General features: G+C 38.6%; 1 protein-coding gene across 2 annotated transcripts in view; it reads right to left on the reverse strand.

The window, feature by feature from the left end:
- The window catches only part of LOC121631832 (fibronectin type III domain-containing protein 5-like), a 35,051-nt gene that overhangs the window by 5,219 nt on the left and 4,855 nt on the right, over window positions 1-24,977 (reverse strand). For both annotated transcript variants that reach the window (XR_006008803.1, XM_041972925.1), the window contains exons 2-3: window positions 7,721-7,836; window positions 5,964-6,162 (exon numbers count right to left, since the gene is read on the reverse strand). Coding sequence is in view for 1 of the 2 variants with exons in the window: in XM_041972925.1 (XP_041828859.1) it covers window positions 5,964-6,162; window positions 7,721-7,836 (315 nt within the window). In the remaining variant the exon portion in view is untranslated. The remainder of the gene's footprint in view (window positions 1-5,963; window positions 6,163-7,720; window positions 7,837-24,977) is intronic.

Here is a 24,977-nt window from a genome sequence, read left to right on the forward strand (position 1 = left end):
CAAACCATATTTGGGCTGATGGGGTGAGGCATTTGTGGACCACAAAAGTAGCTGCTGTAAACAGAGTGAATTTTCTTTCTTCCAGTTTCTGTTTTTTTTTTTTTTTTTTTTATCTTATTCATTCATGTATTTTGATCTTTTTTTTTCATTTATAAAGTCTATATTTTTCTATATAGTTTTATACATAATTCTGTAGCTTTTGCATTTGTACTTGTTTATCTATCTATCTATCTATCTATCTGTCTGTCTGTCTGTCTGTCTGTCTGTCTGTCTGTCTGTCTGTCTGTCTGTCTGTCTGTCTGTCTGTCTGTCTGTCTGTCTGTCTATCTATCTATCTATCTATCTATCTATCTATCTATCTATCTATCTATCTATCTATCTATCTATCTATCTATCTATCTATCTATCTATCTATCTATCTATCTATCTATCTATCTATCTATCTATCTATCTATCTATCCATCCAATAGCTGTTTGAGGGGAGTTCTTTTTTCCCTTATTTTCATTTCATTTTCCAGCATATTTATGGATCTTTAAGGTATTTGCATGTCTTTAAAGGTAATGCATTTGTCACCAAATGCTAAAACAATTTGTATCAACTGTCCATATTGGTGGTGTGAGAAATAATAAATAAATTCAGCATCATACCTTTTTCACTCACTGAATCCTAGTGCCAACATTACAACACCAATTCCAAAAGATTGGGATGCTGTGTCAAATGTAAAACAATAGAATACAATGATTTATAAAACCTCGAGAACTGTTTTTTCTTGCCCCTGTTTTAACTTTTTTTTAGATGTGTTGCCACAATCAGACTCAAAATGAATAGATTTTAACACTCTTTTATCTATATTCATATTTTATGTTTAACAGAGCAAGATGCTGATGCATGAAGGTGCATGAATGTTCAAAACTCCATTTATTCATGTATGTAGGTTAGGGCATTGTGAAGATGCTTTAAAGACTTATAGGTGATTCTTTAAACAGATGGTCATTTGGAAATTTATGTACCGAGAAAAGGTTTTATGTATTATCAATTAGTCATTTTTTTGACTGGATTTTCATTGTCTATGTGTAAAAGATTTAAGCTCTTTTTTTGCTTTCAGTTCCTCACTGGCAAAGGCCAGGAGGGTTGCAAGCAGCAGCGTTGAGCAACCCGTCTAATAAAGTATTCAGTGATATTTCTTACAGTCACCCTCCTGTTCTCTGCAGGGTTTAATGCTAAGCTTCTTCTCTCTGCAGCTCCAAAGATGTCTGCTGCTGAAGAGCAGACATCTTTGAACTACACTGCTTTGTCATTTTATCCATTTGGGGTTATAATGAAAGACTTTTCTTTCAGACAGCTGCTGCTCAAGGTCTGCATTCTTACTCTTGCAGTCTTTTGAACCTCCTTGCAAAGTGTAAATTGTCTTGGATGAATAGGGTGAATATCTGAGTTTTTGTATATGTTCTAAATGCTCTTTTAATTCAAGGCTTTTTTCTCAAGTTTCTTTTTGTTCAGATTTATCAAGTGGCTTTCTCTGGTCAGTGTCTTGAGTTGCACCGGCTGCTCTCAGTTAGCAGGGGATTATTGCACAGGTGCAGACTAGACGAAATGGTGATTTTCAACCCATGAAGGGCATATAAAAACAATCTCACACTCATACAGTCAAGAACAGAGCAGGTGTGTGTGTGTGTGTCTCTCTTTCTGTAGATGCCTACAGATTTCTGTCAAACAAACAGCAACTCTTCTCACACTGCTGAGTGTTGTAGAAATCACAGGCGTGACCCAAAGTTTACTGCAGCATAGAGAGCACACCATCCCTTTATTAGATTCAGTGGGTGACATTTGGAAGGCCCAGTGTGCAGGAGCCCCACGCTCCAGTGGCTTTTAGCAACAAGCAATTCAGCTGATCGATTGGCCTCTGTTGTCTTGTATTAAATAATCAAAGCACAACAGCCTAGGGCACCTAATGCTGTTGCCAGCCGGCTTTACTGGGGCTAACTGGTCAGCTGGAACAACTCAGATGCTCACTGACCGAGTTCTTGAGGAGGCTGGGGTTTAAACAACCGCTGTCCGTCCATAGCGTTGACTGCATCTTTAAAAGAATTGTTTGCTATTTAAGAAAACAACGGCTTGTATTTGTCTGATGGACACTAAGATTAGTGCATTTGTGATGTGATTTATGTGACATCTACCTTTCGAAACTATGTGCAAATTTAAATTATAACAAAATCTTGCATAAGGTGTTCCCTTGTTCACCTGTCTGCCACAACATAAAACCCCTAGCCTAATACTGTGCAGGACCCCATTGTGCAACAGATCTGAGCTACTGGGACATAAATATGGGAGCTGGTGGTTTAGTTCCAGCATATCATGGATGTTCTTTCAGATTGAGATCTGAGGAGTTTTCTGTTCACCTGTCTGTGGTTTTAATGTTGTGGACGATCAGTGTATTTAGCATTGATTTCATAGAGGCCAACCAATTGTTTAGGTGTTTATACTAAGCTAAAATCAAATATCATGACCTTTTCCCTTAAAGAAGCACTACTGAACTTTGGCAGATTTTCTCAGTTAGACACCCCCTAATGACGGCTAATTCAGCCTCCATCTTGCATCCTACCTGTACTCTGAGCTCTCTCTAGTGAGTAAAAACTTGTCTTATCTCTCACTGTTTTTTTTTTCCTTCTCTTCCTTCAGTAATGTCCTTTTGCATTTCTATGATGAATCGGCCACAGTGCTCGTTCAAAATAACCAGTGTATTGATATCCAGTTGCTAGCATGTGACAAGGTATATAAAGTGAAACTCTGCTGTAAAGTGATGCAGCGTCTCGGTAGAAAGAGCTGCAAAGTGTGGTTTCTTAGCCTCTGGATGTTGCTATTCCTCCCTTCCTCAGATAATGTCCTCCTCGTCCTTCCTGGCTGAATCAGCCATATGGTGCGTGTCCAAAATGGCCAGTATGTCCCTGGCATGTGACGCGGTGTTGTAAACCAAAACTCAGCTGTCAAGTTATTTTCCAGGCTGGAACACAAAGTTGTGAAGTGTGGTTTCTCAGCCTCAGGATAATGCAGGGCAACAATGCCTTCAAAAAGAGTCAGACACGCTGATTTTCAAGGTCAGAAACTTAAGTAATGTTGCAATAACACTCAGACATGAGATTGATGTTGGTTTCCTTGTCTCATTATCAAAGTGAAAGAGATTAATTGTACCTCTGATATGTTAAGCTGTTGCATTTAAGCCAAGTGGGATTCTTCTTCCCTCTTTTATATGCCTTAGTTTTGTTCAGATGCAGCTGAGCAGAAGGATGCTGTCTGGAGGAATGTCTTACAGTGTTTTACTGCATCCCAACCTTGATGTACAGATAAAATTCCTTTGTGACAGAAGAAAAAAAGCTTTCACATCATCCTTTATTGACAATTTTCTTGCAAGACCTGAGAGAAGTTTTTACTTTTATTGGATCTGAGGAGACCAATCTGCTCCGTTAGCAGCACTTTTTTCATGTTTGTGTATTTGCAAAAAACACTCATTGTTTGTGTGTTTCTGACAGCAGAATTTAATTGACAGGGTTTGTTATTCCCTCGTCTTGCTACACCCATCCGTCAGTCACTTTTTGTTCCCTCTTCACTCTTTCTCTGATTTGTTTCTTCCCCCTGTTGTGTGAACATGTTGCAGTGCTATTTTTGTTTTTTCTTTTTGCTTCCTTTGATCTCTTCCAGCTTTAACCCATCATGAAAGATGAAATGAGAAGAAATTTAGAATAATCCAGCATTTCAGGCTCATGCTCTTTTTCCTTCCTCTCAGATCAGCATGATGCAGCAGAACTAAAAGGCTGAGAAGCTGAAAAAAGACCATGAAAACCTCTATCATTCCATCCTCTATTTAACTGTCATATCAAGACAAGGGACCAACAGCTATACTGACACACATTCACTATGTAGATTTATTTACAGACCGGATCTAATTAGTAAGTCAGGTGCATATTTATCAAGCCATGAAACTTGCAGATTATCCCAAGTTTTACAAAGAGCCAATATATCCAGGTAGATTCACACAGATTACTGTCTGGGCCATTTGGGAAATGAACAAACATTACTTTTAATGCTACAGTAGCATTGCTTTTCCACCGAACTACAAAGTGTTGACTTAAAGAACACCTGCTCTTCCATCAAAACGTTCCTCTGCTCCAACGCAGCTTAGCTAATTAAACAGACACACTTGAGAAAGCAGTGTAAACGAGACCCAGAAGGATGTGTGTTGTTGTGATAAACTGTGAAGATCTGCTCTCTGTGGATGTTTGCTGTGTGATGCTGGGAAATGTGTGAAGGAGTGGGGAAATCTTTTTTTTGCCTTGCAATGAGCGGGGACTCACTGAGTGTGTACATAGAGCCTGCCAAAATGTGGGGATCTTCAGTTCTTTTGGCTGTGGATGAGTGAACCGAGGCAGAGGGTTGCCTCCTCAAACTCCCCCATGAAACAAGCAAACAAACATCTGTACTCGACTCAAATCCCTCATTTTTAAAAGTAGAAGGTGATAATTCACACATCTCAAGGCCAAGTTTAACCTCTGGAAACAGGTAGCCTCGCTCTGAATACATATAACAGAAGCAGCTTACCAGCACAATCCAAAGCGGAGGAAGGCTTTTTTTTTTGTGTGTATGCTACCATATGGTATCATAGTATCTAGTCTGGTGCATGAGACCCTTTAATCCAAGACAATTTTCTCCCTCAAGAGATGATAAAACAGCTTTAACCTTAAATGTAGGGTTGAAAACTTTCAGATGAACATTAAAAGGGAATTTAATGAAGGTGTATGTTGAGAATAGTATCATAATACCCATTTATGTCTTTATTTATTCATGAATTGAAACTAAATTTCCCTTTAATTCGAATAATCACACAATAATATCTGAATAGATTTAATAGTAAGACATAATGCAAATGGACAGTTTAACAAATTACACTTGAATCGTGCCTTTGTGTTGCTATGGCTCTGTGATGTTTGCATGATAAGTTATTGAGCATTATACAAACCCATTGCATAGATTTAAGCAGATAATTGCCCTAATCATTTCCCCCCATAAAAGTTAAATAGCACTTATCAATAAAACTGTTTGTCTTAATGAGATACTTCTTTTTATTTCTGTGCACTGTGCATTAATTTGAGCCATTGTTCTGATTTCATGGCTTTTGAAAACAGCAGAAAGACAAAATCCAAAAGAAATGAGCCAATGCAAGTGCACAAAAGGACTAAACCTGTAAATAAACACTCTTGTTTATCTGGATTCTGTACAGAGATTGATTTCGCTAAATTCCTCCCTGCTGCAGAAACAACACGCAGACAGCACATCCGGTACTAATTAGGCCTCAGTGGTCGTGAGAGCATCTCTTCACTGGTTTGCAGTGATTGTTTTATGTTCTACATCTCTCTGGCAGCCCACTTGCTACCACCACTCCCTCTGGCTCCACACCTTCTGAGGAATCAGAGTATAACAGCCGCTCATATGAGAGATGAGAGTAAATGAGAGGAGGAATAGATGGAGCAGCACCTCAGCAAAAGCACATCGATTCTCCACCCCTCAAAACTCAAGCTACCTCCTCTCTGTCTGGTAAATGCCTATACTCATTTTGGTTTACAGTGCAGTTGTGCAAGGTGCATGCAGAGTGAGACTCGCAGACGAATGTCAATACACAGTGAAGTGTACATCCCCTTCAGGAGTTTAGTTCCTGCGTTGTGGTCAGTAGGGGCAAGCTTCAAAAGCACTCTGTTGTAAAATTTCATTTCACGCTTTGTGTGTCTATTGATTCCTTTTGGTTTTTAGGCAAAATCTGTCATTGCATTGTCAAAAGAGCAAGTCCCCTCTGCATTCAAGCTATGAAAGATGACAGAAACAGATTTGCACTTTTCCTTTTTTCCATGTGTTGAACTGAGAAAAAAAAGTGTGCATTTTTGGGTGTATCTTTATTATGTTTTTGCTAGTTCACCTTTACTCTTAGAAGCCTGGGTCTCGGCCTCCTTTGGTGTTCGGAAGAGCAGTGGTTCGCTCAGTGGGCTCGTCCCAGACATGCTGATGTACTGGACATGCACAATGTAGTCTGTCTCTTCCTCCAAGTCCCATAGTGCACAGGAACGTGTAGTGGTGTTGACTTCCTGGATTAATCGCAGCATTTGAACATCTTTCTTCTGTTGAAGCAGATATTGGTTATTAAAAATTAAATTAATGCTCAGAAAAACAGTGGATGCACTGGAGGATCAACCATATTGGGATTGAACCTTAGTTTCTGGTTGCTGCATGCCACATTTTGTCACTTGCAACCATTGCATTTGGACAAACTGAAGGTGTAATAACTTCTACAACCCGGTGTCAGGATTTCCAGATGGCACAGAAAAAAATGTAGCTTTGTTCTTGTTGTGTATTTTTATCTGTTTCTTTTTTATCTGAGCAGCAAACAAAAATTTTGTGTTGACGTCACCATATACATGTGTAATGACTGATGAATTAAACATAACTGGTTTTACAAGCAGTCTGTTTTAAATTAAAATGCATGTCACACATACTTCCCATGCTACTCTTAAACAAATTAAATGGGCTGTATGCTCAAAATTCCTCTCATGTCCATACACTGAACATATTGTTTGAAACTGGATCCATGACATAATGGCTGGAGGCAGGGGGTGAAACAGCTAATTCAATTTTCTTTAGTCTGTACCTTACAGATTAGGACAACTGATTCTTGACTATGTATAAGTAATAATGCTACCCTAACTGCCCAAAACTTACTAAAATAAGAACAGAAATATCAAAAGCAACACAAAATTTAACCACATGATGAGATCTGATCACATAAAAGTAATTCAATAAAAGTAGAAGTCCAGAAAAGTCAGTATACAGACATACAGAATATTACACAGCATCATTATTTAATGAAACCTTGTTCATATGAAGAAGGTAAGTGATAAAAACTAGTTCAACCACTATGATTCAGGAGTTACTCGTTTCTCGTGGTTTTGAGGAAATTTTGGATCATCCCTCTTTAAAATGTTGCAGTAGTTTCTTTAAAATTTGTGAGGTTTGTGGTTGGTGCACAGTTCTCTTTAGACCCCTCTTATTTCAGTCAGGTTGAGGTCAACCCTTCCAAACAATCTATACTTGTTCAGCCTTTTTCTAATCATTTTAACATAAACTTTTAACATGATAACCGAGGCCTGGAAAATATAAGATGTAGCTCTGTATTTTATAGTCTGACCTTGGGGTGAATTTACTGGGACTTGTGGGCAGATTAGCAGTTCTTTTGAATGTTTCCCACTTTCTCAGTGTAGAATGATGAACTCCAAATTGTTTAGAAAGGTTCTTTCCTAATTGATAGCCAGCAGCAGTTGCTTCTTTAGGATTATTGCTGATGTCTTTCCTCCTTAGCAATGTATCAACACACATCCAAAAACGGCAAAAACTTCTCCTTTTATAGAGGTGCTCATGCTTGCTGACAATCAATTGATTAAGTTGTGTTTGACTGGCAAAGCCCGGTTGCTACCAATGTCTGAATTCCTATGAAAAAGTCAGGGTTTACTTAGGTTTTTCCTTTTTATTTTTTATTATGCTCTGGGAAGCAATACCTTAAATTTGATGAATGGTGTATTTTCTTTTGCATATGACTTTATCTGTGTAAAAGTTGTGTCCACTTTCTTGGTACATTTATATTTATAGCTTGTATTAGTCTTTACTGCGATGTTTATTACTCACCTGCTGTGTGATGGCAAAGCCAATGACAGGGTCTCCCTCAGGGATATCCCATGACACCACAGCAAAGTTTGCTTTCACCTCTTTGATGGTCACATTGACGGGAGGCGACAAGCTATCTGCAAACACAGAGACAACAAAAACTCTTTGTATCCACTGTGCTATGAAGCAAAGGAAAGGCTCTGTTTCTACAACCTGCTGAAACCAGCGTGGCAGGAAGCCAAATTTCAGAGGGCGTGAATAAATGGCTCAGCTAAATCCTTTATATAAGGTGGAATTTGGGATATGAGTATAGAAACAGAGAACAATTCCTCAGAGGCTTTGTAAGGTGGGGAAGAGTCAGGGCAGACTGTGAGGTAAATCAACACTTAAATTTTTAAACTTTTTGAAATTACAAATGTTAAGATATTTCAACGTTTATGAGTATATGATGTGTGGATATGACTTTTGGTGCACACACCCATGGAAACTATAGGAAAAATCAGACTGACCTTGACGAGTAAGTCAGTTTACACTTACCCAGAAATGTCTTTGATTAATTCATGACACCCATAGCTCCCAGATGATGTCTCTTATAACTTTGGTGACTTTATGAGATTTGTCACAAATGTTCGGATCCAATGTGTTGGATGTTCGGACAGTTAATAACACTTTGTCTGTGCCAATTCGTCAGAGGCTTTGTAAGGTGGAGAAGAGTCAGGACATTTATTGTCTTCGTTCAGCTTTCTTCGTTTGTTTTGGCATGTTGATCACATGTGAATGCTGTTTTTTGGTGACTTTAAGTGTATTTTCTGAACAACTGCTCAGTGTGAAGACTTTTAGGCAAGGCAAATTTATTTGTATAGCACATTTCATGTACAAGACAGTTCAAAGTGCTTTACATAAAACATTTCAGCAGGGTGCAGAAAGCAATAATAAAGGAAATAAAACATAAAATCCAAGAAATAAAATTTCAGTGTAGGGAAAGACAATAAAATAATAAATTACATTAAAATGATTAAAAGATAAGTTAAAAAAAAAAAGTTACCGTGCAGAGTTCATGCATAGGAACATGAGAAAAGAAATGTTTTTAACCTGGATTTAAAAATGTCTACATTTGGTGAAAGTTTAATCTCCACTGGCAGTTTGTTCCACTTGTTTGCAGCATAACAGTTAAATGCTCCTTCTCCATGTTTAGTCTGGACTCTGGTCTGGACTAGTTGACCTGAGTCTTTGGATCTAAGAGCTCTGCTAGGTTTATATTCTCTGAACATATCACAGATGTATTCTGGGCCTAAACCATTCTGGGATTTGTAAACAATCAGAAGGGTTTTAAGAAACTGTTTGCACAGTTGTTGTTAACTCATGAAAGAAGCAGGTTAGATCAGAAAAAACTGAAATTGAACAGGTGTACTAGTGAGTGAGTTTTTTGCACGTACATTTACAGTTAAAGCTCCACTATGCAGAACATGGGAGGTGCCAGAATTCACAGTGGATTTGCAATGTCATGAAACAAAACTTTCAGTGAAAAATCTCCTGTTTTATTCAAGAACCCATAAGATGTTTGACATCTGAGACAACTCTAAGACTGAAGCGTTGCTGCAGAATGGTGAGAGTAGTTTTTGTTGTCTTTGAAGGGAAAATAAATGTACCCACTGCCAGGACAAATAGTTTCTGTAATGGACTTTGGTCAAAATGATAGCACTTTAATGATATTTTGGCACTTTTTGATATTTAATACAAACCTCCATTTTAAATTTAATTTTCTTTTCACTGTTAATTGCATTGATTTCTGTAATGATCAGAAAACATAACGCCCCTAAAACAGCTCCAAAAAGCCTGGACTTGAAGAAGGAAACAGTTATCCAAAAATAAAAAGACAAATGAAAAGCAATAAAATCGTTCAGTGCTGCAAACAGGATGAATTGTTTTCCTTTTGTCACCCACTTGCTTAATAAAAACAGATTATGAGCTTCTTCAAGCTAGGTCACAAAATTATGCAAAAAAATACCATTTCCTCCTCCTAATACACCAACTCAAACTAAATAGGGCTTACAGCATGAAAATACAAACACATGTGTAGTCAAAGAGTATTAGATAGAAAAATAGCATGAAATAATGATCTAAGTGGGATAATTATAGTTATACAGGGTCAAATGGATAAAAACCCATTTTAATTTTTGAGAGTTGTTTTGTATTTCAGGGTCAGATTTAGACAGAAAATGACCAAGGACTTACGTATTTATTTTTTATCCGATTTAACTGCTGATTCTCCACCAGCACAGAAACTAGCACAATGGTTCTCTACTTTAGACAGCCCTTAATTCTCACCCTAGTAAGCATTTATTAACCTTAACTATTCACCTTCACTGTCTCTGTTTTTTATTATTCAAATACACAAGTGCAACACAAGTGCAGGACTCCTCATCGTCGTCATCATCACAACAATGCTATCTACAACAGATCTGTGTGTGCTTACCGGCTAAGTATCGCATTCCAAACACACCTCCACTTTAATTAGGGTCACACACGACAAGAAACTGAGAATGATAATTTGCATTCATTACATAATTAAGTGTGAGACGGTGTGTCTCCATGTGCACTTTGGTGGCCTTGGCTGTTGGTAAGAGGCTGTAATTACAGTCTGTATTGCTCAAGGCTGATAGTCACATATAGATCAGATGATTAAAGAACCTGCAACCTGATGACTGCTAGAAAGCTTCAGAGGTTTTGCCAAAGGTTGTCGTATTCAGGATACAAAAAATATTCTGATTATGTATGATTATATTACATGCATCTCTGAGTGGATGATAATTCAGACTAATTACTTTGTACATAAAAAACATACTTGAAGTGAAGTCGAGGCTGAGTTTCGCCTCTATCGTAAGACAATCGGATGACTTCGCTTTCATGTCACGGCACGGATCAATTGTTGAGACTGATTGATGCTGTGGTGTGGAGCTGAAAGGTGAATAAAGACGAGAGGTGGTTGCTTCAAGTGCAGCCACTCTAAGGTCTTTGATAGGACATAAATCTAATTTAGCCAATCAGATGCAGTCAATGAGTTATTGAATGACTTAACGCTCACTTGCTCTTTGACAGGTACAAACCTCACAGTTGGTGATCACAGAACAATGTGGTGCTGCAGCTCTTGTATACACTGACATACTATACTTTCAGAAATGGCTTCTGTCATTTCACTTAGCCTGCTGCTGACGTTTCGATGGATGACTTGACTAACAGCGAATGACAGTATGGAGACCTCCTGCATCTCTTCATCAGTAAGGGGACTGATGTTTGAGGTGGATTTGCTTTGTTTACTGTCTGCTGTAAACCTGTTTGACCTAAGAGACAGGCGTCTGGGGCTGGGGAGCACGATGGGACCAGTGGAGTCACAAATGAAGCTCATCATCTCTCAGTTACACCTTGCCTACTCTCTGCTTTTGTTTAGCTCTGGGGAACACATTATTATCTCTGACTCTGACATAGATCATTGTTTGTTCTTCAAAATTACAAAAAAAAAACAAACAAAACAAAAAACAACAAACAAACAAACAAAAACAAAACAAAACAAAAAGGGGTTACCTTGCTCTCTTCCTGATTGATAACTGTTGCCATGGTTGCCAAGTAATTAGCATATGGAAGCTGCCCACCTAGATCACTTAATCACTCCCTTGGCATATTATCCAACAGATGGATCCATTCACACATCAAACAAACTGCAGCAGAGCTTGCTCAGAACCTGGTAAACCTGATTATATCATTAAAACATGTTTGAAAGAGCTCCTGCAGAAAAATTAAACATTAAAGTCTGAATTAAACAGAAGCAGATGTGTGTTCTGAGTTGCACATGTGTGATTAACCACAGAGACAAACATATTAAAGCAGTATAAGATGAAATCATAAGAAAACTGCTCTGAATCTGTCTGCTAAGAATGCTGTTTGGTAGATCTAAGATCAGCTCAAATGAACCACATTAAGGGGGAAAATAAACCAAAGTTCATCTTAACTGAACAAATCAGCATAGATGTTAAATTAAATGTAGTTAAATTGTGCAGCTTACATTTCTATGTTGGCCAAGTCCTAAAAATATATGTGCTGTGAAGATGTGAACTAGAAGCATCAATCCAACCATGCTGATCTGTATCAGTGGTGGGACCATTAATCAGAGTTTTGTTCAGTGAAAAATTTAAACTACCAGTAGAAAAATGAAGCAGGTCTTGGTGTTAATCCTCAACTCTATTACAGTTGCTCTTCATATTATCAATCCACTGGGTGTCTGTAGACTATAGTTACCCATTTAACTTTGAGTCTCTGAGTGGGCGTGGAGCTCTTTAACCTTTGCACATATTTACTCTATTGTGTGTTACTCCAGTGGAATGTGTCCACATACATAACTCTAAGAACCCCTGTGCTGGATTGTTAACTTGGCCCTTTAATTAGGGTGACCAAATGTCCTCTTGTACCCAGACATGTCCTCTTTTTAAGAGCTAAAAAAAATGTGTCCGGATGGAATTTAAAAATTGTCCTGTTCACTGGATTTGTGTTGCGTTTCACTCCCCACACTTGCTTGTTATTGTCATTCACTCTGTCAATCAAAGAGCAAGAGGGGAGGAAGGGGGAGGTGGGAGCTGTAGCACAGAGTGGCTGGGGTTGCCTGGTAATGACGTCACCTACTCTTGGCTGCACAGAACCATGAGACAGCTGGAACACACCATAACTTTGTGTTTTTGCAGAACTTCGGAGAAAGTGTGCGTAAACCTCACTTTGCATATAATAATCTCGGATGGGCTTCGCACCTGTTGGGGATGTAAAGAGATTTAAACTTTTCCCAGTGAGAGGTTTCAACTCCATCACTTTCCCCACCCTTTTGATGCACAGACAAGGTAAAGACAAGGTTCATGTTTTGGACTGATCACTTTGAGGGCTTGGAGAAGCTGTTCAAAAGATTTAGATCTGAGTGTCCAGTATCTAGTAAAGCTAGAAAATGCAGAAATGTAAATGAATGAATGAACTACAGAAAAATTCCCATTTTCACCTTGGTGGTGATGTATGGGCAGCTCAATGCATGACATACAATGAAGTATGGTGTAGTGACACTGGTGATCCATGCAGAAGAGATGTGAGCTTACAGCAGTTTGTAAATTTTAGTAGTAGTTTCCTAACTACTTGTGTGACTGCAAATTTCTAGAAGAGATTTTGTCCCTGTGCAAGTACAACTACTAATGTTATGTAAGGCTGTTAACCTGATGTTAGCATGAAGCTACGTAGTAGTGCTAATCAAGTTATATGCTAGCACAAGATTAGTTTTAAAACAATGTGGGGAGAACCATGTTGTGTAGTTACCAATGACTGTATAGGGATCAGTTACTCAAGACTTTCACATTGGAGCTAAAAATAAAATAAAGAATGGTCATAGAGTAACTCAGTATCTAAGCTGCTTAGCACTGACTATACTAGAGCTATATGATCCAGGTAAATTTAAACAGGTGGCCAGTAAGGTTGCTAGTTGGACAGAAAAATGAAATATTTCAAGCTTCTATGATGGCAGACATGATTTGCCATACTTTGTAAACAAGTGGTGGGGAACCTTGGCCCTCATCCTGCATGTTTTCCATTTGTCCCTGTTCTAATACACCTGATACAAATGAATGTGTCACTGTGCAGAACTTAATCTTAAACATTTCTCTACTGCTTCAAGGAGTCTTGAGTTCAGACCAGCTGTAAAAATCCTGAATAGAAAACCAATAAAAATGTGTTTAAGAATCAACTCCATAAGTGAGCACAAAGTAGTTTTCAGTCTTCTTTTAAGCTATCATTAGCTGCGTTTCCATTACCCCAAGAATTGAGCAAAATCAAAATATTGCAATAAAAAACTGGTAATGGAAACACCTTAATTTCGACAAACCTCTCAAATATCGTTAAAAAGTGTGACGTGTGATGTAGGGGGTCATGTAACCAGTGAATTTTGAGTAAAGACGACACGGTATGAGTAGACGCAGGGAAGGAAATCTTTTTACAAATAATTACAGAAAAAAATATAACTGCCATTCTTGATAGCAAACAACAGTGAGTCTCGCGAGACGAGATTTTATGAGAATAATGGTTAATGCACCAAGCACCAATGAATGGAAACACCAGCAAATCGCATTTGCACTTTGTCAAAATTTCAGAAATATCTCTTATTTTGCGAAGAAATGTAATGGAAACACAGCTATTGTCTAAGACATGCAACATCATAAAGTGTATTTCCTCACAGATATCTTAACATGTTTTATTCTGATTAAGTTTATCTTATAAAATGTGGATCACTTCTTTAAAAGGGTGAAAACTTATAAAAAAAAAAAAAGAATAGTATAGTAGGGAAAAAGAGATAAAGGTGAGCACAAAGTCTAATTTTAAAACGCCATGTTTGTGAAGCTTCGTATCATATAATTTTGCACAGAGCTTATTAGCTTAAATAGGGGGCAGTAAATATTACATCTTGGTGAGGCTACTCCATCTTTGCTCCTTAAAGTGGAGCAGTGCAGTAGAGACCTTGAAAATGAAAAAAAATATATATATTTTTTCTGCTGGAAAACATTAAATAAATATATTTTATATTTTATTTGATGTCTGCCACTTTCTCACAGTATGCATTTGGTTAGTTTCTTTGTCTTTTGCGGGTGTGCATTGCCGACCGTCTGCTGGGTTCCATAAATGAATTATTGTGCTTTTATGTTTCTCCTTGAAAACAGATCCTGGATTTTCCAAGACTCCGGCGTCAAATAATAGAAGTAAATGAAAAATGATAAATTACTGTAGCAATTTCAGAGGATTGCCACAAGGTGGACTTTTAAAACATTAATGTCCTTGTTATGTCTCCTTAGTTTTTATTTTTTTGCAAAACACATTTAAGCCTCTCTGAGTGTCCTCACGTCCCACAGTTTTTGGTTATTTTATTAATTTTTTTTTTTTTTTTGCCTTTGTCCTCTTCCTTCTGTATTACATTGAGGGACGAAGAGGGGGAAGCTGGGCATGACTCCAGTCGTTAAATATCCACATGACACAAGAGTCATCTCTAATGAAACACCAGACAGATGTCTTCATAAACTCTCCGTGCCACACAGACAGCCTCACCCCGAGAGACAGGGAGGTGACTTTGAGCCATGATGGATGTCCCTAGTGTTATCCCGATGATGATCAGAGTGACAGCCAGTTGTCTGTCCCAGGCGAAGCAGGTTGGAGGGTCACTGCCCCATAATGTCCCTCTTCATTAGAGAATTCACTGAGACTGTCAGCTTGTGACGGTGGAAGTGTGGACACTATAGGGAAGGAAGCCAAGTTTCCGTTTACAAGATGGACTTATGTGAACACACACACAGTGGACAGCTTATCACTGTTGTATGGACACTCCCCTTGTCTCCCTGTGGGCCTCAGAGAGATAGAAAAGCAGGGGCGGGTTAGACAAGGAAATACTGCAGGTAGCATGAATATATGTAAAGCATTTACTGTGAGATGCTTTCAAGATCAAATTATTTTTTTTTCTCATTTTCCCAGCTGAGTGACACCACTTTCCTGAGTGATCTCTGCGAATATTGTTACCATGTTTCGCTTTGTGTCGACAATTTCATTCGCGCACGGTATTAACATGCAGTCATGGTGGAAATAACAAAAAGATGCATGTTCATGCTGAATGCAAATGCATAACAAGGAGGATTCTATCAGTTCAGTCAGAACACATTTACAGCTGATCTGCCACATGCTGCAATGTAATCTAAGTCTGGCGTAAATGCAACATGCATTCCACAGAAAAGAAATCAAATAAAATAAAAAATACTTTACTAATCCCAAAGGGATGAAAAGAAAAAATCACAAGACAGGCAGTTGTCCCCATGGAGCTGGAGGTTTATTCATAATTCATTGTATAACATGTAATAAATCTATAGCTGAAATAATAACACAAAATTATCTTATTCATGCAGAATCATGGAACAGTTGGAATCACTTGGTTTTAACTACTGTAAAATGAGTCATTTGAGAATAGAAGCTGCAGCATTCATTCCTGTGAAGGTCTTTGTACTTTCTGCAGCTGTTTTTTAGGATAAATTTTGTTTGTTATCGTTTCACACTCTAAAAACAGAAAAAAATGCAATTCTGGCCCCTTTTCCAGGAAACTGTGAACCAATTTTATCTGCAATTAGAAACCCATTTATTATTTAATAAAATATTAAATAAAAAGCTTGTTTGATATCTGGGGTTAAAAAAAGCTGCTACACTTAAGATCTGAAACTATGATTCAGTATTTAAACTAGTCATCCATGCTTTTTCACGGAGAGACACAGATTTGTACCACCTCACTAAAGCTCTGTAATAATTAGAAAAGTGTTTTAGAGTCTGACGCCTGAGCTGGCTCCACTCCCTGGGATGCAGTCTATGGAGAAAACTACCAGTTAGTTGCAACATGTTCCAATATTATCTGGCATTATAAAGCCAAGCACAGACCTCAGGTATTTCTTCTTTTTGAATCACTTTATGCATGTAATTTGTTTAGCCACTCAAACCTCTTTAATTATTTTAATAGCACATGAACATTTGCTCTATACGATAACTGTAATAAGCAGCAGGTGGCAGAGAATATCAAAGCAACGTGCATTTGAAGGAACACTTTTGTAGTGGGATGAAATAAAACTTTATCAGAGCATGCTAACCTTCAGAGGAATTGACAGTTATAAATTAACACATTAATTAACGCCGTGCTGTCTTGTGGTGAAGCTAACTGCTTTACATTAGCTCACATTTTCTCCCACCTGAGTGTGAGATGCGGCCATGCTGTGCTCTCTGAGGTTAGCATACACACTGCTGGCAGGTATGCTAGCTACCTCCTTATTCACAGCTAATGTGCCATAGAAGAGCTATCAAGACTTTATGCTGATCTGGAGTTTGCCCCTGCATATGTCAGAGTAGACCTTGGCATATGGTCTTGTCTTTGTGGATGCTCAAGCGCACACTCACACATCACACACTTAAAGAGGCATTGAGGTGCAGAGAGATGAAAGTTTAAGTGTTATTTAGACACTGAACCATCTGATGATTAATTTAGACATACCATTTAAGATATGCATTTGCTCACAGTGTTACGTTCTGTCATGTTTTATAATTCATTGACTCTTGTTTCATTACTGACTGCCAGCTGTTTTGCGGCCACACAACTACTTTTCCATACCACAAAAGGATTTTCCCCTATGGATGTCCTATTTTTCTTTGTCCTGTCATTTGTTTTCGTAAAACTGACGTTTCCTGCATTTCTTTGTTTTCGGCACCTCTCTCTCTGACTGTTATGGACACCCATCGCTAAACCTCCCCCTCAAACATAAAAACACCTTCTATCTTTTTTTGGTCTTTCTTCCTTTAATCTCTGTCTGCCCCTCCAATGCTCCTCACTATATTTCTGTACTACACTAGAGATTTTTTGGCAGCTCCTCTGTAGCCTGGTTTGTAAAGCTCTCCACATGTAGCTGACACTTCAATGGGAATCTGGGTGCAGAGAGGAGATGATGGGTGAAAAGGGGAGACGGTAGCCTAGCTGTGACTCACTCATATCCAATTCTGCTATTGATTAGCTCATACCTCTCACACACTTTCTGCTGGTCAGCTGTTTTACAGTGTAGGAAGATGAGCTACTTTTAGTTTAGAATATAGTATTTTGTTTTCAGCTATTTCAGGATGTTTTCTTAAAACTGTGCTTCTTTGTGTAGTTGTGAGACAGAAAGAAGTGTATTTTCTGCATGTTTGCATGTCTTAGAGAGGCTACTCACTGAGCAAAAACTCATTCAAACACATCCAAAAGTATGTGATTCTCTGCTCTTCAAAGATATTTTCTACGATTTTGAGCGGGCTTTAGTGAAAAAAAATGTGATAAAGACAGAATATATTCACTCATAAGTCATTTGCACACTGACTTATTTAAATTGCACACTGCTGTATATACACACTGATTTTATCCCTACTATCATATGCTAATGACATGGGCAATGTGATCTCAGGGTCTTGCCCAGGGACACACTGACAGGCCAGGGGTTAAACTGTTGAGCTTAGGATGAACATTTTATGAACTGGGTGCTACCATTGTGCCCCCTCCCCTTTTTTTTTAACAGCTTGCATCCTACCGGTACTGTGAGCTCTCTCCAGAATGTAAAAAACAGTCTTATGTTGACTCTTGTCTTATCTCTTGCTAAGTCTCTGGCTCTCTTTTGTTTCCTCTCTTCCCCCAGTAATGTCTTCTAACGTTTCTTTAGTGAGTCAGCCATGATGCACATTCAGAATGGCCGGTTTGTTTACATCTGCTTGATAGCGTGTGATGCGCGCATAAAGCAAAACTCAGCATCCCAGATAAAAAAGTTGCATAGAGGGGTTTCTCAGCCGTGGGATGCTGCTAGACAGTGACAGCTTCAGAAATGCACATGATAGATGTCACTGTGCCATCAAATGAGTGTGGAATGCAGAGTTTTAAGGTCGAAAAGTTACAGAGTGGGTTTTTAAAGCAGCACTACATAAATTTCCAATCTTAAAACTGTGCTTCCGACTTGTTTTGATGGCACACTGACATTCATTATGCATGCTCCTGGACACGTCATTGCCCTGCAGCCTACTGGCATTGAAAAATGGCACTTTACAACTTTGTGTTCCAGCCCAGGGCGTCACATGACCGCATTTTTTGCTTTACAGCCCTGCATGGCACGTTCTGGATGCACACCATGGCTGATTTAGCAGAAAAACCGAAGAGGTAATCACCGGAGGAAAAGAAAAAGACAGAGAAAGAGATAAGACAAGAGTTAAGAATGACTTTTACAGGCTGGAGAGAGCTCAGAGAAGAGACAGGATGCAAGGAAGATGACAAATTAGTCTTTCTTAAGGGTTGCCAGAGTGCAAAAATATGCCAGAGTTCAGTAGTGCCACTTTAAAAAAGACTCCAACACTACAACAGCTGTTAAAGTTTTTCTGGAGGTTAGTGTTTCTAAATCCTTACATCATTACATGCTATGTAGGATCCGTGCCTAAACATCTTTACTTCCTATATTTAGCAATAAAATGAATAAGAAATAATGAACTAAAATCTTTGCGTCAGGTGTTGCAGAGTGTGTTTTTAGTGGTGGGATATGGCACCACCGCATTTTTAATCCTTATCTTGAACCACTGACAACTTGGCTAAAGTCGGCATATTGCTCAATGTTTCCAACTGTGTGCTTAAAGCCCACCAACAATGTGCTTCATAACAAAAAACAATCTTGTTCTTTAATATTTTGGTGTTTTTGAGTAGGACACATGCCCTGGCTGGATCACCATAAAGTAGGCAGACTGTTGCCTGTTTTGTGGAATTTGTAGTTTCTGGGGAACAATAAAGTTATGGAGTCACTATGGCATCCCTGGTGACTTGTCTCTGTTGTTTTGTAGCAAAACTATTCAGTCAGATGAACCCAGTAAGCTTGGTTACATCATTATAATTAATCCCGAGATAATTGAATGCAATCAAAATGATTTGTTACTTCCACACTACAGCTATAAATTGCCATGCATAACTAATGCATAGCTGCAAGTTAATTATTTGTGACCACATGCTACAAAGATGTTTTATCAATGTCCCCATTGGCTCTCTGAAAACCAACAAAAATTGTCATTGAAGACACATCAGTAAACCAGGTTTATATGGGTCCGCATTGGACTGCATAAACATGAACAAAATGTGCACAATTTATTTAGTAATATTAAAAAATCTTTGATACAAAAAGTAGAAAACTGGAGCATTTGCAAACATTTAAAAGAAGCATGCAAATAGGACCGTAATGAGGACATTACTATTTCTCACCTGATTGTTTTAATAATACATAACTTAATATTATTTAGTTTGGATGTCCAAAGTCGGTTAGTCAAATTTCTGTCAGAAATTTCTCAACTGGTTTTCAGTGGACCCCACACGTTTCTGTCTGTCAGTGGACATCTGGATTATGACTTGTTAGAACATCGAACATCTTTTCTCGACTGATTCCCTCATCAGTTGTCCATAAGATGAGATCCCTTACAGTTGTTGTCTGCTCAGTGGGTGTGTGTTCTCTGTGGTCCAGTCTGCGTCTGTACACAGCAGCTTCGCTCTGTCCAGTAATCACTCCTAAAGGTCTTTTTGTCCCTTTGTAAAAAAATGAGTTATTTACTCACAGGAAATGAATTTTCAATCCTGCTGGCCGAAAGTGCACTGAGGTGGAGAGGGTGGGGTTTCATAACAGCATCTTTTCATTAAATGACACACACACAAACATTGTTCTAATTAAATGTCAGAAGCAGGGTATGAAAATCCATGCAGCATTGTGTGCAGAAAAAAAAACACAAGCAAGCAAATTCAAAAAGGCAAAGGAGCGCTGTGAGGCTGATTATTTGACAAGCCCACTGAATGAAATCCACTCTGAAATCAGCAGCAAACCCACCGTCTCTCCCCCACGCCAGGCAGGATAGTAATATGAGATTGAGCTGAGGGAGCTCACAGCTTGGTATAAAGTTATGAATATGATATTAGCACTCTATAATACACTTTCCTCCTCTCCTTTTCGTTTACTTCACACTTACAGTAGCTTCCCACTCTCTGTGGACTTCTTCCAGCATGGCAGATGATGAGGGCACAGCTGTGATAGTAACGCCTACAGGATTAGTGTGGCAGGCAGGTGGAGGGGGAGTACATGAATAATATTCGTGCTCTGATACCCACATGTTTCACTCCTTTTGCCGCCGGCATTCTTTGGGTATCTCTTTCATTGCACCGCCCCTTCATCCTCACACCATTACTGCATGTCATTAACTTTGTGTCTTCTTCTTCCTCTTGGAGTTTGTACCTTTCTCTCTGTGTATCTTTCTGGATGCACAGTTGCATGTTTTTCATCTGCAGCTACTGCCCTGAAAAGCTTTCCCCTTCTTCTACTTGTTACTCTTTTCTTTTCCCCCTAAACTCTCCTCGGATTCCAACCGGCCATGGCAGGTGGCCACACTTCCAGAGATTTCTTCCTGATAAAAAGGAGCTTTCCTTCCTACTGTCACCAATTGTTTGCTTTAAAATATATCTAGGCTTCTATTCTCATTTATACAACTGTAAAGAAAAGGACTTCTGGCTTTTCTGTGTCAGACACAACTTTTGAAACAGTGGGCAGAACTTTTCTAAGGGGAAACAAATGAGCACAGGTGTGTGTCTACAGTATGTGAAGGCAACTGTAGAGCAGGTAATCCTCAAGGGGCCCACCTGTGCGTCTGCATGAATGTAAAACACCATCCTGGCCGCCACAAATACCACAAAGGATCTGCACTAAATAAAAATAGTATTTTATTGTTCTGCTGGGCTGTAGAAGAAGCTGGTAGAGCAGGAATCACATAATTCTCTGCTTAAAACATCAGCTGTAGCCTCTGAATCTTCTAAGTTTACACATCTGTTTTTTATTAGTTTTATCAGGAAAGTTTAACAGCAGCACCATCAGCTGAGGCACTGAAACCGGCTCTAACAGAACACTGGGAGTTTTGAGCATCCAACATAGGCGGGGGTAGTCACCTGGTTGTTCTAGGGCAGGATTTACTGGATACTGGATGTCACATTAGACAAATACAGCCAAAATTTATGTTAGTATGTGCACATTCATGCTGGTGCTGTTTGACCCACTTTAAACAAACCCTGGTTCGCTTCCATGGTTTGTTTGGAATAGTATGGATGCTCATTTGTACTCTGGTGCAGACCAAACAAGTGGACTCTGGTCAGCTTGACAGACCGGAGGTCTCAATTCACCTGCAAGTAAAGCCTGGATCATCCAGTGAACTAAAAGAGGAAGTGACTGCTTGCTGCTAATACTGGACAGCTTCTTGTGAAAACCATATGTTTTAACACCAAAATAAAAACAGAAACCAGATGCAGAAACTTGGTGTTGTTTGAATGTTTACTTGCAGTAAATGAGCCTAGTAATAGGGAAGGATTTCCGTTCTCAGCCGTGGCCAATAAATAAACTGGATTTTCTTTTTCCTCCTGCTTTTTGTCCTTCATGGTCAGTGGTAATTTCGGGAAATACAGGCAGTTGTTATAGTTGTGATGTTATCTAGGCGGTTTGGTCCACTTGAGTTCAGTGCAGTGTTACGGAGACCAAACTTAATGATGGTGTGACATTTTTCTGTATTCCTCACCCAGAAGAAACAAATCCACCAGACTATAATGGTGTGAGTACGACCTAAAACCTTGAAGCCATTCAAGCAACTTGTAAATAACTTTGCTTTGTTAGAGGCAATGTGGACTCCATTGCCTCTACTAATTCGGACTCAAAGTGGCAGCAACAACATTCTTTGGAAAGAGCATCATGAGTAAGACTAAAATTCATTTGCAATCTACCTTGACAGTAAACTGGTGCAATTCAAAAGCATTAAATATAACTTTATATTCAGTTTTTAATCATTAAAAAAATCCAACTTTGGCAGATTTTCTCAGTGAGGCACCCCCTAAAGATGGCTAATGTGACAACCGTCTTGCATCCTATATGGGCACTGATATTTCTCCATCCAGCAAAATGTTGACTCTTTACTTTTCTCTTGCTCTGTCAAATTCTCTCTTTTCTTCCTTCTTTTCCTCCACTAATGCACTTTTTGTGTCTTTGATAAATCAGCTACAATGCACATTCAAAAGGATAGTGCACTGATACCAAATTGCTAGCATGTGAAGTGGTAAGGAAAGCGAAATGCAGCATCCCAGAAAGAGAAGTTGTGAAGTCTGGTTGCTAATGCTCAGGATGTTGCAGGGCAACAACAGTTTTTGAGAATGTACATAATGAATATCACTGTGCCACTTTCTGGTCGGAAAGTTACATAGTGCCATTAAAAGAAAACTTCTTACCAATTTGAAGGCTTTACTAATCACAAATCCTCTGCTATGCAATCATATTCATAATAAGTCTCTAAACAACAATACATACATTTATGAGAATAAATAAATAAAACCAGTATCACAGGCCGTTTACAAGGATCAGTTTGATTCTGCATATAAATGAAAGGTGGCTAAAGTTGATTGAAAAGAATACAAAGACAACTTTGGACTTTGGAATAAATGGCATGGGAGTAAACGGCACAAATAGCTCAGACCTTCCTCCAACTGTGCACATGAAACTGGACAGATGACTGACTGCGTCAGAGAGCAGTCGCTACCATTTCAGTCTTTTGGCATCACTACGTCTTTCTCCCACTGGCCCAATGTCCACATGATGGTGCCAATCTGTCCTTTATTACCTGTTTCACTTAAAAAAAATGAGAAAAATAAAAAAAAAATAAAATAAAAGAAGGAAAAAAGCTCAAATATGGTCAAAGGACAATTTTCTAAAAAAACCTACTACATTAAAAACCACTTCTGACAGCATGAGATTTAAATCTAAATGATTTTCTTTGTATTTCTTTCTCTTGCTGTTCATTGTTAATCCCAGCTCTGAGCCCTCTCTATTAACCACAAGGCCATCACTCTATTAATCTGCTTCTTGCAAAGCCACTGGCAAGCTCTGAAAGAGCTTAAACAGGCTTTTTAAAACGAAGGAGAGAATTACACGATTCCAGAGGAAAGACCAGCAGCATATTAATACAAACACTCGGCTGTACTGAAAAGACCATATGAAAATGATTTCTCTCCATGCTTCTTTCAGCTCAACTTGTCAGGTGGTGATTAAAATGTGACAGGGCGTAAGGAGGACTGACAGTAAGAAAATGCAAAGCCCAGCCCCAATCCTGAGTTGTTGAGATAAAACGCTGTCAAACCTGGATTACTGTATATATTGAAACTTAATCTTCATATTGTCAAGTCGTCTCCATGGGACACTTGTATTTTCTCTTCTTTATTCCACACACATGTAACTGTTTGACCTTTTAAGAGACCTTCTGGAGGATTCCTGCAAGGTGAATTTAATTAGAAACTCAACATACGTGATGTGCAGGCTGAAATAACACAAAGCATTGCTGCATGCTCATGTATGTCCCAGTCAAAAACTACAAATTTGATATGTCATATTGTTAAACAGCTTGTTAAACATCTCATTTTTACATCAGTAATCCCAGTAATTGGCATCATTGTGGTCCCTGAAATTATTTGAGTAAAATCAGACAACACTCCACAATTAGCCACAACACTACACAACTAGCTACAGCACAACACAATTACCCACAACACTCCACAATTAGCCACAATACTACACAACTAGCTACAGCACAACACAATTACCCACAACACTCCACAACTAGCTACTACACAGTTAGCCGCATCACAGTATAATAAGCTGCAACTAATTATGGCTCGCTAATTGTACTGTGTTGTGTAGTGATGCAGCTTATTGTGTTGTGACTAATTGTGGAGTATTGTGGTTTTTGTATTGTTGTGACACTTCTAGGGCACAGTACATAAGCAGCTTATTACCTTGTACATTAGTAGCAAATGCTAAGAGTGTTGGTGTGGCCATGCTCAAGAAAGACCAGATATTTAGAAAAACAGGAAATGACATCACCACGCACATGCATACTCGGAAATAAATCCGATAATGGAGACGTGGATTTTCGAATATTGTATTTTAAAAGTGCATTTAGATGCCTCATATTAGAGTATTACAATTATCTGATTATTCCCAGATATCAGATTTTGGCAGTACTTGAATCTCACTTAATCGTCATCCTTAAGGCTCAAAACAAGACTGAATACCAGCAGGTGATTACTGGGGAATTTGGCATTTTTGGGGTGCACTACCCACATGTTTAACTGTGTTACTCATGTGACAAATCCACAATGCTTACAAGTTGTACCATGTTGTAAAACTGATTAATCAGGTTTTCCAACGATATATAATGCAAAACCAACTGGTATTATTAAAGTGAAGGAATAATTGACCAAACACAAATTCCATTATTTTTGCGCAAAGTTCTATTTAATGCTTTCTTCTTCGTGTTCCATTTTTGTATGTAAAGGACTTGGAGTTGTACTTGCACCTAAGAAAGTGCTATTTAAATATAGTTGAGTTGAGTTAAATGTTTCTTTGAACAAAATGCAGTAACTTGGGTGTGAAGAGAACAAAAACCCGATCACTACAAACCAAAATTAATGGATATTTATGCCTTTAGAGGGTTACACACACACACACACACACCTACCACCCTCTTTGTGCACTGTTAAATAATCTGTTTTTTCAGGGAACAGTGATGATTCAGTCCTCCAATCAGAAGGCTGTCCCAGATAACCAGCAAGTCTAAAGGGGAACATATTTGA

This window comes from Melanotaenia boesemani, chromosome 20, assembly GCF_017639745.1.
Source record: "Melanotaenia boesemani isolate fMelBoe1 chromosome 20, fMelBoe1.pri, whole genome shotgun sequence".
In the NCBI taxonomy this organism is placed as follows: Eukaryota; Metazoa; Chordata; class Actinopteri; order Atheriniformes; family Melanotaeniidae; genus Melanotaenia; species Melanotaenia boesemani.